The sequence below is a fragment of the Haliotis cracherodii genome, unplaced genomic scaffold, assembly GCF_022045235.1.
Source record: "Haliotis cracherodii isolate W230 unplaced genomic scaffold, xgHalCrac1.p SCAF_4, whole genome shotgun sequence".
Lineage (NCBI taxonomy): Eukaryota > Metazoa > Mollusca > Gastropoda > Lepetellida > Haliotidae > Haliotis > Haliotis cracherodii.
Window position 1 is genome coordinate 66,806,842 of NW_027266297.1, and position 17,902 is coordinate 66,824,743.

The following is a 17,902-nucleotide window of genomic DNA, read 5'->3' on the forward strand; positions in this document are numbered from 1 at the left end:
GCCTAGTCGTTAAAGAGTTCGCTCGTCACGCCTAAGATCCGGGTTCCATTTCCCACATGGGTACAATGAAGCCCATTTCTGGTGCCCCCGACGTGATGTTGCTGGAATATTGCTAAAAGCGGCAAAAAACCATACTCACTGTTTCCTATCAGTGAAACCACAGAACATGATAGCCACCGATCACAACGCTTGTCTCCCATCCTGTGATATAGTAACGAAATGGCGGATATTACGAACTTAATTTTTGGTCGCGGCCTTTTGCTGAATAGATGTTGTAAATATGCTTATAACGAACTACGGTTATAACAAACTAAAATTAGTGGTCGATTTGAGTTCGTTATAACCGTAGCTTACTGTAGATGGCCACAGTGTATGAAACGTATTAGTGGATCACAATGTCATGCTTTTTCCACAACAGGATTGTCACCACCATGACTGGGTAGCTATAACAGCCTCCACAGTTATCACCTTCATCATTATTTACAGATGCCCGTATATAGCTGGAATATGTTTTAGTGTGGCGTCAAACAACAAACAAACGTTAACACTACCTCCAATAAGCTGACGTGTACGGTCCGACCCGTGAAGATCCGGGGTAGAATACAGCTTCAGCAACCCATGCTTGCCGTGAGAGGCGACTAACGGGATCGGGTGGTCAGGCTCGCTGACTTTGTCATTGCACGTCATCGTATCTCAATTGCGTGAATCGATGTTTATGTTATCAATCACTGGATTATCCGGTCCAGACTCGTTTATTTACAGACCGCCGTCAAATGGCGTGAATATTGCTGAGTGCGGCGTTAAACAAGAAACAAACCAAATTTGTACGGTTCCACCTTACGAATTACATAACAACTTTACCCGTTCCCGACCACCAGTACCCAGCATCACCATGACCCCCTGCTTGGTATCCCCTCCCCTCCTACCTTCACCTACCAACCAACAGATACCCACCCATCTGCTGACCCGTGAAGATCCGGGGTAGAAGAGATCTTCAGCAACCAATGCTTGCCGTAAAAGGCGACTATGCTTGTCGTAAAAGGCGACTAACGGGATCGGGTGGTCAGGCTGGCTGACTTGGGTGATGCATGTTATCGATCCAAAATTCCGATCGATGTTCATGATTTTAATCACTGGATTGTCTGGTCCAGACTCGATCATTTACAGACCGCCGTAATATAGCTGGAATATTGCTGAGTGCGGCGTTAAACAACAAACCAACCAACCACCCATCTGCTATCCAGCAACTCTGCTGTACAATTCTACCCCTGTTCCATCCTTCCCCTAATCACTCCCTCCCTCAATTCCATTCACCCACTCACACCACCGACATGTTATCTCACCTTACCCATCCTTCACCAACCCCTGTACCTCACCGCTGTACCTCGCTGGTCCCATACGTCATCGCCTCTCTGACCACTCACCTTGAATCAGATTGTGCACATCGTGGAAAACGTGAAGAAAACGTCTTGCATCCATTAACATTTCCCCTCGGTCCTGGATGCATCTTAAAGGCCATGCCTCCGCCTAGTAGGAAGCCGAGGGTTCTGTGAAGCTAACTCTCTATTTAATGGACTAACAGTAATGTCAGAACAGGGATATTACCTCGCTAATACATTTCCCTGTGTCTTTGATTTCCATTGTAATTCATCACTTCCTACCTCGATCCTTCACCCGGCGTCAACGGCCGACTGCACTTGACCGACGTGGTTGCTGACAAACCACCTCCTCTCGGTCCTGGAGCAAAACTATGTGTTCAGACAGTCGATATCTATACAGGAGTATATGAAATAAGTTTTTTCACAGTGATTTGTGACTTCCCTACTCATTTGTCGGGATTAGAGAAGTTATATGAGTAGACATCATACCATTGCTGAGTGATACGGCTAACACGTCATGTCTAGAAGATTTGCTATGCGGAGTAGATTCAAATAACAAGTTTTGTATTTTTGAGTAAATCTCTTAAATATATATTTTTTGTAAATATATAGTTTCAAATAACAAGTTTCGTAATTTGTTTTGTAAAATATATTAAATAAATGTATAATAAACATATAGTTTTTAAATACAGTTTCAAATAACAAGTTGATAGATATATAGTTGTAATTCACAATTTTGTTTACAAAACCTCTTATTTGAAACTGTATATTAAACATTATATATTTATGACACATGTTTTTGGAAAATTAATTAAATAATCATAGCATAGAATATATATGTCCTGCCTCCTTATTGAACCAATGGTATACTACCTCATTATTGAACCTATGGTATACTGCCTCCTTATTGAATCTATGATATACTGCCTCCTTATGGAATTTATGTTATTCTGTTTCATTATTGAACCTATGAAATACTGCCCCCTTATTGAACTTATGGTATACTGCCGCCTTATTGAATCTATGATATACTGCCTCCTTATTGAACCTATGGTATACTGCCTCCTTACTGAACCTATGGTATACTACCTCATTATTGAACCTATGGTATACTGCCTCCTTATTGAATCTATGATATAATGCCCCCATATTGAACCTATTGTATACTGCCTCTTTATTGAATCTATTATATACTGCCTCCTTATGGAATTTATGTTATTCTGTCTCATTATGGAATCTGTGTTATTCTGTCTCATTATGGAATCTATGGTATTCTGTCTCATTATGGAATCTGTGTTATACCGTCTCTTTATTGAATCTCTAAAATGGTTCACTCCCAATTGTCAGACGTGCCAATCATCAGACAGTTCAGGGAAGTGTGACCAGTATCACTGCCTAGTCTTGCCTGCTTAATTAATGAGCATCTCCCATTGGTGAGTAGAGTAAGATACTCCAACTCGTTCGGTGATACAGATGATAATTGTACTTATAAGTTGTGTTTGATCTGTGTCCGGTTGCTTGTGTTCTATAAACAAATCCTTGGAGTGGTTGTTTTTAATGATACAGAACATGTATGGTAAAAAAATTGAATAAACAAGTTTTCCCTTTAATAGAGTATAATTTGCATCCTTAACAAGTAAACTAAATGCTAGAAAGAATAAGAACGCATTAACAAGATTAACGTCTCCATAACATGAACAGAACAGAACACATGTTGATTCAAAAAGGAAAACTTGGTTTCCAAGCCCCTCGTCTTACAATTAACAGATACATGGCGGAGGGAATCATTTGGGTTTTGCCGGTAATATTCAGTAATATATTTAATTCTATAATTGTTAAACTTTGGACACATTAATAAGAAATGATACTCATCCTCGGTAACATTAATCAAAGATTGTTTACAAAAATCACAACATGTACAATCTCAATAGCAGGTGCACTTTGACACCCAAAACTTCATACCCCTAACGGGCGGTCGGGTAGCCTGGTGGTTAAATCGTTCGCTTGTCACGCCGAAGACCCGGGTTCGTTTCCCGACATAAGTACAATGTGTGAAGCCTATTTCTGGTGTCCCCCGTCGTGATATTGCTTGAATATTGCTACACGCGCCGCAAAGCCATACTCACTCACTCATACACGTAACACAAATGAAACAAATAATTGACAACATGTCTTCGGCATAAAATTACAGACTTTATTTTTGAATACAAGACATTCATGGCCTGTAGACCTTTACCCGACAAAGCATTTGGGCATACAGAAAAAATAAAATAATGCATACCATTTCTACCTCTTTACAATTTACAAACCAGTTTTCCCCATTATGTACGAGAACTCTTTTGCGAAATAAACCAATTTACTTTTGTTGCGTGTAAAACCACATGTAGTATATGCAGGGTTTCCATGTTCGTGGAAACCGCAGTCTCCCACATCAGCACCCCAACCTCTTCAGATTTGTGGGACTGGTACAAGGCACTGGGGCGTCAGAAGGTGCTAAGATGACCCAGCTAGACTTTGGTTTTGTCCCCACCCAGGAAGAACGTTACAGAGTCTGAGGGAGACTGCTGCGTCTGAAGGAGAAGTTGTGCACTGGGCAGAAGAATTCTTGAATATTTGGATGCAGTTGGACAATTGCTAAAGCTAGGTTGAGCAATGATATTTTAGTTCACTGTCATATGTGTAGGAATGTACCACTTTACTGTTAGGTAAACAGGGGGCACGGGTGGCCCAGTCGTCTCAGGCGCCGCGATTCGCTGTGCAGAGTTGCGTCCCTTGGGCACGCCAGAAACCTATGATTGTGGGTTCGAATCCCGGTTCGCCACGATTATGTTTCTAGGTTTGTCAGCACCATACCCGGGTTTCACCGAAGTGGTAAACGTCTGAGACCTGCATCACTTCGGGCTCTCCTCACACATTAAGCTGACACGCCGCGATATAACTGGAATACTGTTAAAAGTGGCGTTAAACCGAACTCACTCACTCACTCACTCTAAGGTAAACAGGTAACAGTACTGGTACTAGAGTAGTCAGTCTTACCTGATCCCGGTATAAACTGTCTGACAATTGGGCCATCTGATAATTGGAAGGTCACCTGCCCTAAATACTGCCTCATTATTGAATATATGGTATAATCCGACACTCGTTAATCCGACAATCGGCTTTATCCGACACTAATGGTGGTAATCGATTAAACCAAAGCAACGTAAACCCGTTAATCTGACAGTGTCACACTCCGACTCCGACACCTAATTTGTAACGAATAACCGAAATCACCGAAATCACTCATTAATAAGTCTCGTTTATCCGATACAGAGGTCAGCGTACTCTGAGCTTTCTTGACCTTTGTGGTGCTAGTTTCAAACTAGTTTCAAACTGGCGACTTCAATTCCAGACTACGCTTTTAAAAGTATTTTCAATCAGTCATACAGCCCGTATCTTTAAAGTTTGCATGATTAGAAAACATATTCCGCTGACAATATAACACAACAATATGAATATTTCATTTTAATTGCCCAGTCGTCTAAGGCGCCGCGATTCGCTGTGCAGAGTTGCGTCCCTTGGGCACGCCTGAAACCTATGATTGTGGGTTCGAATCCCGGTTCGTCCCAATTATGTTTCGAGGTTTGTCAGCACCAAACCCGTGCTCGTGGGTTTCACCGAAGTGGTAAACGTCTGAGACCTGCATCACTTCGGGCTTTCCTCCCACATTAAGCTGACACGCCGTGATATAACTGGAATACTGTTAAAAGCGGCGTTAAACCCAACTCACTCACTCACTCACTCATTTTAATTGTTTTATTTCAACGTGTTTGCATCGCTTTCGATCGCGAACGTTGATAATATGTCTTTTATATTATTTTCGTTTATCCGACATACTCGTTAATCCGACATAATCATATGCAATCAGCCTATCGGATTGACGGGACTTGACTTTATGTATGGTTTAACGTTTCAGCATTGGATGTATGGTTTATCGTTTCAGCACAGAATTCGGATGCATCAACTCTGATTGTGTTGTTTAATATGGCTTCCCCGAATCTATGGTTAAAAGACCCAGTATCTTTTTATTTTACTTTTTCATCATGGTTTAGTGTCTGAACGTTGAATGTATGATTTAATGTCTGCTCGTTGAAAATGGTGTAATGTCTGCACGATGAATGCATGGTTTAATGTCTGAACGTTGAATGTATGATTTAATGTCTGCACGTTGTATGTATGGTTTAATGTCTGCACGTTGAATGTATGGTTTAATGTCTGCACGATGAATGTATGGTGTAGTGTGTGCACGATGAATGTATGGTTTAGTGTCTGAACGTTGAATGTATGGTTTAATGTCTGCACGATGAATGCACGGTTTAATGTCTGAACGTTGAATGTATGATTTAATGTCTGCTCGTTGAAAATGGTTTAATGTCTGCACGATGAATGCATGGTTTAATGTCTGAACGTTGAATGTATGATTTAATGTCTGCAAGTTGTATGTATGGTTTAATGTCTGCACGATGAATGTATGGTGTAGTGTCTGCACGATTAATGTATGGTTTAGTGTCTGAACGATGAATGTATGGTTTAATGTCTGCACGATGAATTCACGGTTTAATGTCTGACCGTCGAATGTATGGTTTAATGTCTGCACGTTGAATGTATGGTGTAGTGTCTGCACGTTGAATGTATGGTTTAATGTCTGAACGTTGAATGTATGGTTTAATGTCTGAACGTTGAATGTATGGTTTAGTGTCTGCACGTTGAATGTATGGTTTAATGTCTGCACGTTGAACGTATGGTTCAATGTCTGTACGTTGAAAATGGTGTAATGTCTGCACGATGAATGCATGGTTTAATGTCTGAACGTTGAATGTATGATTTAATGTCTGCACGTTGTATGTATGGTTTAATGTCTGCACGTTGAATGTATGGTTTAATGTCTGCACGATGAATGTATTGTGTAGTGTCTGCATGATGAATGTATGGTGTAGTGTCTCAGCATTGAATGTGACGTGTGATTGCCTCATCCCATGCTATGTTAAATGTCTCTGCGTTGCAAGTATGTAAATTCAATGATGACACACTGACCCAAGGTTGAATTGAGTGAGTGATTGAGTTGGGTTTAACGCCGCTTTTAACAATATTCCAGTTATATCACGGCGTGTCAGCTTAATGTGAGAGGAAAGCCCGAAGTGATACAGGTCTAAGATGTTTACCACTTCGGTGAAACCCACGAGCACGGGTATGGTGCTGACAAACCTCGAAACATAATTGGGGCGAACCGGGATTCGAACCCACAATCATAGGTTTCTGGCGTGCCCAAGGGACGCAACTCTGCACAGCGAATCGCGGCGCCTTAGACGATTGCCCCCCAAGGTTGAAGGAAAGCATGAAAGGACAAAACTCCAGACTGCATTACTTGACGTTCTTCTTATTAATATAAAGCGTTTGGTCACTCAATCGTCATTATCAGACCACGTGGCAGGGATATATGTCGACCCAACAAACCAATGCTATACCCTTACAACTATTAAACCCCTCACTCGATACTATCACGCATAGATTGTGTATTGGGCATATCCATTCCTATTCCTGAGTTCGAATTCCAGCCTGTCTATCACCCCTCGTTGGTGGCTTAGTGGTTCAAAGTTCTCTTGTCACCACGAAAACTCGCGTTTGATTCCCAAATTGGTACAGTGGTGTCGCCAACCTTATATACTGCTAAATGGAGGCCATGTCGGTCTCTCCTTCACTGGCTAGGAACGTATCATTTCTGTAAACCTACATACCATTTGTTTGTTTGTTGTTTAACGCCGCAACTACATGGCGGCGGTCTGTAAACTAATCGAGTCTCCTGACCAGACAATCTAGTGATTGATATCATGAGTATCGACCATGTACAACAATTTGTACTTACTAGTCATCAATATCCAGGCATTTGGGATGCGATGACATGCATCAACAAAGTCAGCGAGCCTGACCACACGAGACCGTTAGTCGCCTCTCACGACAAGCTTGTTGCTCTGTACAAGATCTAGATCCCGTTGAACTCCTACAACCAGACCATGTCTGCTTTCTGTCGCCTCTACCCTGGGCAACGTGATGTAATTTCCCTATCCCCAGATCTGTCTCGCACCCCTAGGGTCACACAGCCAGCTCCGTCGGTCCACCCCAACTTTCCAGTCTCCTGAGCGACTCTATTTCCGCCTTGCGCCTGGCATTGTGTATATCGCACTGATACTGTGTAATTGACGGCGAGCTACCTGCAGGTTTTGTAATTTGACGCTGTATGGAGCTTGCGCATATTTGCGTATACTTGACTGAGTGAAAGGTATAGTTTTCGACATAAGAATCAGATAAAAGAACTCCTTCAGAAGTACTGTACTGCCTGGTGAGCAGATTGTTATCCATCATCCCACATCATCAGCACGTCGTCTAGAGATCAAGTGTTACACAATGTGCAGAGGCTGCGATGTCACCGGTGAATGCCAATGGCAGCGGCTAAAGACACAGCTATGATATCCAGGCCAAGTAAAAAATATTACATGTTTCGAAGAAATTTGGCACAATTTACTTCAGGAAATATAAACAATTTTTCAACTAATATTCCAGCTGATGCAACTGGAAGCCTCACTGGACATTCACGGTTCTCGATTTAAGATATTGATCATTTTGCGGGCCAGGCTGCAGTCTTCTTATACTATAATCGCCCGGACAGTAACGCCTCATCTTGCGACATGGCCGCCATGACAGAGATAAGAGTAGGAGAGGGGAAGGGGGGGGGGGGGTCTGAGGGAGAGACAGAGAGGAGAGAGAGAGGAAGGGAGAGAGGGAGGGAGAGAGTGAAAGAGAGGGAGGAGAGAGAAGCAGATAGGGAATGAGAGAGAAGCAGAGAGTGAGGGAGGGAGACAGGCAGAGAGTGAGGGAAAGGGAGTGTGAGGGAGAGACAGAGAAGACAGAGGGAGGGAGAGAGAGGGAAAGAGCGTGAGGAGAGAGAGAGGAAGGGAGTGAGTGGATGAGAGACAGAGAGGGAGGGAGAGAGTGAAAGAGAGGGAGGAGAGAGAAGCAGATAGGGAGGGAGAGCGGCAGAGAGCGAGGGAGGGAGACAGGAGAGAGGGGAAGAGAGAGGGCGAGAGAGAGACAGACAGGAGAGAGTGAAAGAGAGGGAGGAGAGAGAAGCAGATAGGGAGGGAGAGAGGCAGAGAGCGAGGGAGGGAGACAGGCAGGAGGGGAGAGAGGGAGGAAGAGGGAGGGAGAGAGAGAGACAGGATAGAGAGAGTAAAGAGAGAGGGAGAGAGCGAGGCAGAGAGCACCGCACTTGGTAATTTTTGCGCGAGGGATCCACGCAGGGTTTTGAAGGCTGCACTTAAAATACTGTTTCTCCTCCACTCTAAAAATTATGATCAACATAAGATTTTCTGTCAGTCCAATTGGTGGGATTGGGAGAGGGTTGGGAGCCTGTTAATTTAGGTGACGTAGGTGACAGAAATTAAAAGCGTAACCAACAGAGAATACTAGTAATTTGAATTTAATTATTATTTGAATGGGTCACTGAAAATCAGTGATGACACCAGGTGTTCACGAAAAGGGTAGGCATGTCCTGTTCTACCGTTAGCATCCGCTACTCACACAATCTGCCTAAAAAATAGGTGAAAGTAAAGTTCCTACGCCACACGAGTCGCCCCTGGTCTGTGGGGAGTCATGGTGGACCCAGCAAGGGTCCAGTATGCCCCTGTGGGAAATCCCGACCAGACTCCCGACCACCATCATCGCCATCTCATATCCCTTCATCCCCGCAACTGACAAAGTTGATCAGTTACTGTATGATTCGCTCGTATTTCCACCATATGTAATGAGTGGGTGAGTTGTGTTTAACGCCGCTTTTAACAGTATTCCAGTTATGTCACTGCGTGTCAGCTTAATGTGGGAGGAAAGCCCGAGGTGATACAGACGTTTACCACTTCGATGAAACCCACGAGCACGGGTAAGGTGCTGACAAACCTCGAAACATAATCGTGGCGAATCGGGATTCGAACCATAGGTTTCTGGCGTGCCAAAGGGAAGCAACTCTGCTCAGCGAATCGCGGCGCCTTAGACGACGGGGCCACCCGTGTCCCCCCATGTGTAATGAATTTGATCCCTGTTTTCAATACGTTTCAACTCACAGAGTGTTGTATCGCCGCAACACGAATAATTTTGAATAAGAAATCAGTATATTTCTTTATAGAAATTCCATTGAATAATACGTTTCTGATATTGATATTGTGTTTTCTGGCAGACATTGAAGAATATTTGAAACCCGTGAATCTCCCCTATTGATATCTAACTATCACATAGGCCTCTAGAGTCTCCAGCAATCTACTCCCATTAGAAACGGGTAATAAGATGGCTGCGAGCGACTTGTGCCGACATTATTTCTTTATTTGCTCAGTCGTCCTAGTTACATAAAGGGGCAATACACCGAAGTAATTGTCAACGTTGTGTTGTGTACATATGATCTACTGCCAAACATATATACCTAGCAGAGTGCTCAGCGGACGGGAAATGTGCTCAGGGCAAATCCAATCTCGCGAGATCTCACACAAGCCACAATATTTCCTTGCAAACAGACTGTTTGATGAGGATGGCCAGATGATCTCGGCACCTTGTGAAATACCAGTAATGTAACGACATTATTGATTACTAATACATGCTTGTGAGCCAGTCACACCTTTCCCTCTTCTTGAATAAGATGGATCCAGATCCCGCCTCGTCACGTCTTCCAGCGAGAACTGAGACGAAAGAGTGCACAGAGGTATATCGGCCCTGTGAAACTGGGATAGATGGTCCTCGCACAACCTTTTATCAAATTAAAGGGGTTGAATGTACTTATAGGGTAATTACTTTTTAACGCGGATTGTTTCGAGGCCTAATGCAGCGGTCACGTTTCGGAACTTCATGCAGATCAATCCGCTATCACGTGACCTTGAAACCGTGCCTAAGAAAATTAGAAAATAAATGAGAGAAGTATTGAAGGTTAAGACAGGATTGGCTGCCTGACAGACTCTGTCCGCCAGCACCGGTGCATGTGTACTGTGGCTAGTCGTCAGTCTGTTGTGCACATCGCACACGTTTCGAATGAATAGTCAGCGAAAATTGTTGCACATCCCTTACACGTCTTGAATGAATAGTCAGCGAAAATTGTTGTAAATCTCTTACACGGCTTGAATGACAAGTCAGCGAAAATTGTTGTAAATCTCTTACACGGCTTGAATGACAAGTCAGCGAAAATTGTTGTAAATCTCTTACACGGCTTGAATGACAAGTCAGCGAAAATTGTTGTACATCCCTTACACGGCTTGAATGACAAGTCAGCGAAAATTGTTGCACATCCATTACACGGCTTGAATGCCTAGTCAGCGAAAATTGATGTCGAATGACTAGTACGTGCAATGTGTTGTACATGTATTACAGTGAGTACAACTTGCTGTACAACGTGTGTGTACAGAGCGGTCTGTCAACCAACAAGCCACAGCAACAGTCAATTCTGGGTCCTTGTTAAATCTCTGACCACACAAATTATTTTTTCAAATTTCAAAACAGGTGGTAGTCACCGGGGGTCATTTCTGGTAAAAAGTTGGATGGGGTGAAACTCGTGTCCACTTTCACGTACAACAGCCATTGGAACACGCCATGACATAATTATGAGCATTGTTCTGATGGAGAACGACACCTCGTGGTTTTCGCAATCTATTTATTCATAATGTCTTTGCTGTCCCCAAAGAAGGTGGCCATAACTTTCTAAGTGGATCCGGTTGCTTTAAACTTCTTGGTTTTGGAGACCCGATGTACTTCTTCTCCATAGATCTGTGTTTGCTCTCGGGTTCAAAGTAATGGATCCAGGTCTAACTACCTGTTACTAGCCTGTTGAGATTGTATCTGGTTAACGGGGCATTAGAGGTGGTTACCGCATAGCCCTAATTTCATCATTCTAGGAACCCATTGGGCACAACCTTTGAGGTTATAAATGTTCAGGAAAGATTGTTTCTATTGACCCACATGTGGGGAAACATGTGTTCTCCTCTAACTCATGGAGTTTAATGCACCCATTGTTCCTTCCATATGGACGGCATCAACGCTTTCTTTTGTGGAGCTGGTTGTGGTCGACCAGAGCAGGGGCATCTTCTAAACTCTCTCCTATGCTGAAATTCCTTCACCCAACGTTAAGTTATAGAATATAGGACAGCATACCCATACACAGCATGCAACCGGTCATCAAACGTCTTTGGTGAGTGGTCCTTAAGAGTAAAAAACACCCGTGAAGATCCGGGGTGGAATAGGTCTTCAGTAACTCATACTGTAAAAGGCGACTATGCTTGTCGGAAGAGGAGACTTACGAGATCGGCTCACTGATTTGGTTGGAGCATGTCATCGTATCCCGATTGCGTGGATCGATGCTCATGATTTCAGTCACTGGATTGTCTAGTCCAGACTTAGCTGGAATATTGCTGAATGCGGCGTTAAAAACAAACAAAGCAAAAAAAAGAGAGTAAAAACCTGATGGCAGGGCATTATTCGGTTTTGTCCATTTCGATGCGAAGGAGTAGGGTACCACCGAGTCGAAGTCGATTATCAGCACGTCACTGACTGAAACGTGTCCATTTGTGAACGGTGACTCAACGAACAGGTCAATAAGTCCCATGTAGCATAATAACAACTTAGATATGCCTTGCACCATACATTCTGATGCCTGGCTACAAAAGTTAGTTGTCATAGCCTGCTACAATATCGTTCACCATTGTGAAAAGACTCGTGAGCGAAAATTCTTGTACGTTTCGTTCAGAGCCCAATCTACGTTGACATATTAAACCACAGCCGTAGCTCTTGTGCAAAAGAACTCAGGTATGTACGCGTTTCCATATGTTGTTTCACACAGCCCCTTTACCCACCATCTCCTATGTGCTGTTTCCCTATCTGGCGCTCGGAATAAAGGGGCTAAAACAAGGACTGGTCGGCTCGGAGTCAGTATACTGTGTCTGAGTGGGGTATTCATGTTAAACTGCGGCATGTATCTCAGTGTGCTAGCACTATAAATCGGCATTAGTCCGGACTAGTTCAAGCAGACACACACACACAATTGCATGCACGTCGCTATATCTGTGCAATAATCTTGGACGCGACGTTAAACCCTATTTCACCTCACCGCCATCTCTTATGCTTCCTCGCTCTACGTACGCTCTCCCGCAGACCGCCTCTCTCTTACTCCAAGGAACACTATTCTTCCTTTGTGTTCGTCAACGGATATTAGATGTATGATTGCTTGGGCCGTGAAAAGGCCAATCGGTTTCAACTAATTAGCCATATCTGCCCTTTATCAAATTGGACTGCTGTTTGATTTGATATGATTCAAAGACTTTTCACCAGAAGCAGAAATATAGAGTGACAATCCTTGTAGTGGTTAAGAGATGGTGATTTCTTGTTTTCGCACCATTAATGAAACACTGCTTTTGTCAATATACTGTCTAAAAGGAGCGTGGTTATGTTCCAGAGTCCGACACATTTGCCATTGATCTTATATGATAACAAATTTTCGGCGATTTAGCTCCATTATACAAACAACGCATCAGTGGCTATGAAACATATATCCGCCATTCTGTGGTATATCAGTCGTGTGTGAACATTCTCCAAATACCCATTTCCGGTCTAGACTAACCTCGGGCGCCAGGGTACCAATGGCGTGAGAGAGAGAAAGAGAGAGATAGAAATTGAGGAGGAAGAAAGGGAGAGAGGGAGAGCCATTCAGAAGGAGAGAGAGAGAGCGCGCAATTGAAAAGGAGAGAGAGATAAAAAAAGAGAGGGAAATTGAGGAGGAAGAAAGGGAGAGAGGGAGAGCCATTCAGAAGGAGAGAGCGCGCAATGGAAAAGGAGAGAGAGATAAAAAAAAGAGAGGGAAATTGAAGAGGAAGAAAGGGAGAGAGGGAGAGCCATTCATAAGGAGAGAGAGAGAGCGCAATTGAAAAGGAGAGATAAAAAAGAGAGGGAAATTGAGGAGGAAAAAAGGAGAGAGGGAGAGCCATTTAGAAGGAGAGAGAAAGCGCGATTGAAAGGAGAGAGAAAGAGAGGAGGGAGAGGTGAGGGAAAAACAGAAAGGAGAGAGCGAGAGATGGATGGAGGGAGAGATATTGGTCCAATTGAATTGTACGAATCAAGCAAGCCTGAGCATTAAAGTATATGAGCGTATTGGTGTGGATACAAGAGAGTTAATTTGATATTTGTGCAAATAGGGGATGGGTAGGCGGAGACAGAGGAGACAAAATGTGTTCTATCTGTGTGTTTCTGTGCGCGCATGCAAGTCAATAAAAACAATTAATAGTTGAGAGAGGGAGAGAAATTGAGGACGAAGAAAGGGAGAGAGGGAGAGCCATTCAGAAGGAGAGAGAGCGCAATTGAAAAGAAGGGAGAAAGAGAGAGAGAGAGAGAGAGAGAGAGAGAGAGAGAGAGAGAGAGAGAGAGAGATCTGTCTGACTCATTAACACCAGGAAATATTGCGCCGGAGCGAGGACAGCGGCGTCAGTCTTTACCTATTGTGTTGGGATCAATGTTTCTCTAGTCACTGGATAATGGCACTTTGATTTGAGACACCTGCATCGGTCCATACCGATTTTCTTCCACAGGTTATATAAATGAGTATTTACGGACGTCGAAACGTTTCACCAAAACGTGTTGACCTAGCAAGCCGTGAAAGACCACTGAATAGACTAATATGGCGGTCATTTAAATACTCTTATTTCGAGCAGAAAATTGCAATCGTAGTTTTACCGGCATTGTGCCAAGAACAGCAGAGTAATCATGTTAGCCCCAGACAGCTTCAATTTAATGCCTGTCTAATTTTGAACAATATGATTCACACAAAAGAACCTGCCAGGCCATATTTTATAGAATACGTCAATAGCAATTTTACAAACACATTGTACCATAAACATTTCATTGTTCATACAGATTGTACCAGGCTGAACGTGTATATTGATGTTCTCTTTCTCTTCAGGTGGATATGAGTGACATTCAAAGACCGGAAGTGACGTGGTGGCAAGTCACGTGGGACGGCCGTGGAGTGCCCGGCGAGGACATGTGGACGGAAATGTGGACAAAGTATCTTATTCCATGAAGAGGTCATTGTGACCTTCTCGTGTGTAAGCACGTTCAGCGCCAACAATGTTTGTGCCGCACGCGAGAGTTCGCCTGACTGGCGTTCCCGCACCCGGGCGCCGGAGACGTGGCGCTGCCAGGAGGCAAAGGGCAGCTAGGCGGAAGTTGAAACTGAAGGAGCATCTACGCATGCCTTGTCTCTTGCCAACTTGTGCTTCCTGTCTATTTGGCTTGGTGGTGTTACTAGGTGGCGCTGCCATGTCACTAGTGGGTTACCACCCTATGTTTGCAGATGGACACGATCCCCATGGCAACCACACAGTGACCACGACAGAGGGCAGTGTGACACTGAGGTACACCATGTATCGACATCCGGGCATCAAGGCTCTATCCTATCTGGGTCCTATATTCATGGGATGCGGATTATTTATTATGATAATTGCAGGTGTTCTTTATTGTGAAATAATTGATAAATATGTAAATATTGAACAAGAAAAAACATTGAAATTACCCAAAGAGGAATTATATGAGATAATCATAAACGAGCTGAGGAAGAATTATTTTCGGGGTATAGAAGTTCCGTTGCCAAATATTAATGGTGAACGCCCGCGGAGTAATTCAATAAAGAGGACGTTGTTTAAAGCGCTAAGCATCAGCACACCCGCTCTACTGCTGACTCCGGAGATCAGCCGTCGGTGGCAGAAGAGGACTAACATGCTGTCCCGCAAATATCAGGAGGAAGTACAGGAGAAGATCAAGTTAAAACTATTTCCGACTGGGGATACGTGGGTCAAGACTTCCTCGTTGCCCAACATTACACCGAAGGAAGAGTCTGTGAAGCAGGAGGCTCCGTGTGATGAAGTTGTGTCTGCGAAATACCTGGAGACAAAGCGGATCTCTAGGAGTTGTGGAAATGTGACCGATATATTCTCAGACCCAGCGGATAATTCTCATTTGTCTTCATCATGCTTCGACAACCCCGCGTACATCCCCGACATGGATAAAACTAAAGTCATTGCTTTGGTAAGGGAACACTGTAAACAGCTCGTTAGGTCAACCGGAAGTAAATGCAGTGTTCGATGGAAGGATGAGCGCGGAAGTGACGTCAATATACGTGCGCGGCATCCCTTAGCAACCAAGGAGGAATTACGTTTGTTTGATTCTGTTGATGAAGGCAGTAGGTTGTGTGTCGGATCTACCCCGTCGCTGAAAGAGGTGCAGAACCATCCACTACAGTCGTCGTCGTTGGAGTGTGATGAGTTGAACGGAGACTCGGACGTTGAGGTTGGCCGAGCAAATTGCATTACTAAGCACGTGTCTGTGATAATACATAAAGCCTCCGTACACCAACCAGATGACAGGAATGACGTCACTAATATGCAAAGGAATTCTGGGAAATCTTATTTCAGCGATAGTGACAGAAGGTCTGGTAATGACCAGCTTGAAGTGAACTGGTCCGACAGGAGTAGCAGTGGGATTGGCGAGGGGGGGCACTTCCGGCCGCCCAACTCATCTAATCACTCGATACTTCCGGTGGAGGACGAAGCAGACTCCGATTCCTTTTCTCTCTCTAATGTCCTGCACCACGTCGATATGTCTCGAGTCACGCATCTATAACGTTGTACATATGTTACCTTGAAGCCATTATGTATTACCATTTTCTCCGAACACATATCAATCACCAGGAACTGTGATGACGTACACGTCTCTCCAAGGCAGCAGGGCGACCAATATTAACATATGTACATAGCAGCACGTTTTATATTGTTCTGTATGTATTGTCACGTGTCCTTGGAGCTTCTTCAGCATCGGATCACAGATCCAGTTTGAGTTTTAGTTTCAAATAATTGTTTAAAAGATACCAAGAAACGAAGTAGTGAGTGAGTGTACTCTGTTCTCTGGTCATCGGTTTATCGATAGAACACTTGAATGAGTGAGTGAGTATGGATTTACGCCGCTTTTAGCAATATTACAGCAATATCACGGCGGGGGACACCAGAAAGGGGCTTCACACATTGTACCCATGTCGGGAATCGAACCCGGGTCTTCGGCGTGACGAGCGAACGCTTTAACCACTAGGCTACCCGACCGTCCCTTGATAGAACACCTTAACCATAACCCCAACGACCCATTGACTTAGTGAAAACACAGTATGTTGAAACTACTTTCCATCTTGAGTTACACTGTGATAAACACAAGCAACAATCATGGTGGCATATTGTCATCAATGAGTGAATGAGTGTGTTAATTTTTAACGCTGAATCGGCAATATTCCAGCTGTTCAGCAACGAGTTTTCAGGGAACTAATCAAGTCAGCTATAGTATAAATTGTCGAACACTAAAATATTAAATGTAATACCTGAAAAAAGTTTAATGTGACGTTTACACGATATATAGCTTTTTTTAGTGACATGACCCATAAATGTTTGAACTTCATGTTTTGACGTTCTTACGTTTTTCACGAGATCTATTCTTTAGACCATTAATCTTGAACTTGAGTTTAACTGCATGCCCGTTCAAGAATATTCTCGCTACGAACCATCCCAGTGAAGTAAATACAAGGAATGCACATTCAAACTATGGACTCGATCCGTGTCAAGTAGTCCACAGCAAACTACACAGTTACCTTCGTATCTATTTGACACATCTTTAAAAACACCTTTCAATGGTCGGCCAACTGATCAATGATGACTGACACTTGTAATCTCCACAGGTTTATGACCAACTTTAGAAATCTCTCCCGTCACGTTTTTCGTGTCGCCATTTTGACATTCTGTGTTTGACGTGAATGCATAACGACGCGCCGTTACTGTTAGCGACTTTTTGAGATGGTTCTTAAGAGACCTTTTTCAACTAATGGTGACATTTGAATCTGTGTTTGTTGAAACTAAACTTCAAAAGATGTTCCTGAAGAGCAATTTGAGCATTCATACGTTCAAATAAGCTCTCTTTGGTGAACTATTATATTTCACGTTACAGTTGGTTGTTGTATGGCTGTCAGTGTAAACATGACGTCACACGTACTAAATGGAATTGTGTCATACATCCATCGAAGTATAAAAAAGTTATTAAACAAAATATAAGAAGTCGCCAGCTACGACGTTAATACAGGTACAGAGGACGAAATACGTTACACTAGTAGGTTTAAGGTATCGTTTGGTAATATTCAATACTTACAGTAAAATAATCCCGAGTTTGGGATATAGGACTAATTGGATTACGATACGCTATACAGTATGCCATATTATTTTTTACTAAATTGGGTCGTGAGGACAGATTTATTTTATCTACTATTTTGAAATCAAACTATTAGTATTGAATAAGAGTCGTAATAATCGTTTTGCAAATCGGAAGGTGACACAAATATGGTTAAGCTATGGTGAAACACAAGTTTTTTTATGTGACTTCACGAC

The 17,902-nt window shown here is 43.2% G+C and overlaps 1 protein-coding gene across 2 annotated transcripts in view; it reads left to right on the top strand.

Moving 5' to 3' along the window:
• The window catches only part of LOC139479173 (uncharacterized), a 97,523-nt gene extending 80,593 nt beyond the window's left edge, over positions 1–16,930 (top strand). For both annotated transcript variants that reach the window (XM_071261974.1, XM_071261973.1), the window contains exon 2: positions 14,389–16,930. In XM_071261974.1, coding sequence (XP_071118075.1) covers positions 14,556–16,106 — 1,551 coding nt within the window. In that variant the 5' untranslated portion in view covers positions 14,389–14,555 and the 3' untranslated portion in view covers positions 16,107–16,930. The remainder of the gene's footprint in view (positions 1–14,388) is intronic.
• Positions 16,931–17,902: the final 972 nt, after the last annotated feature.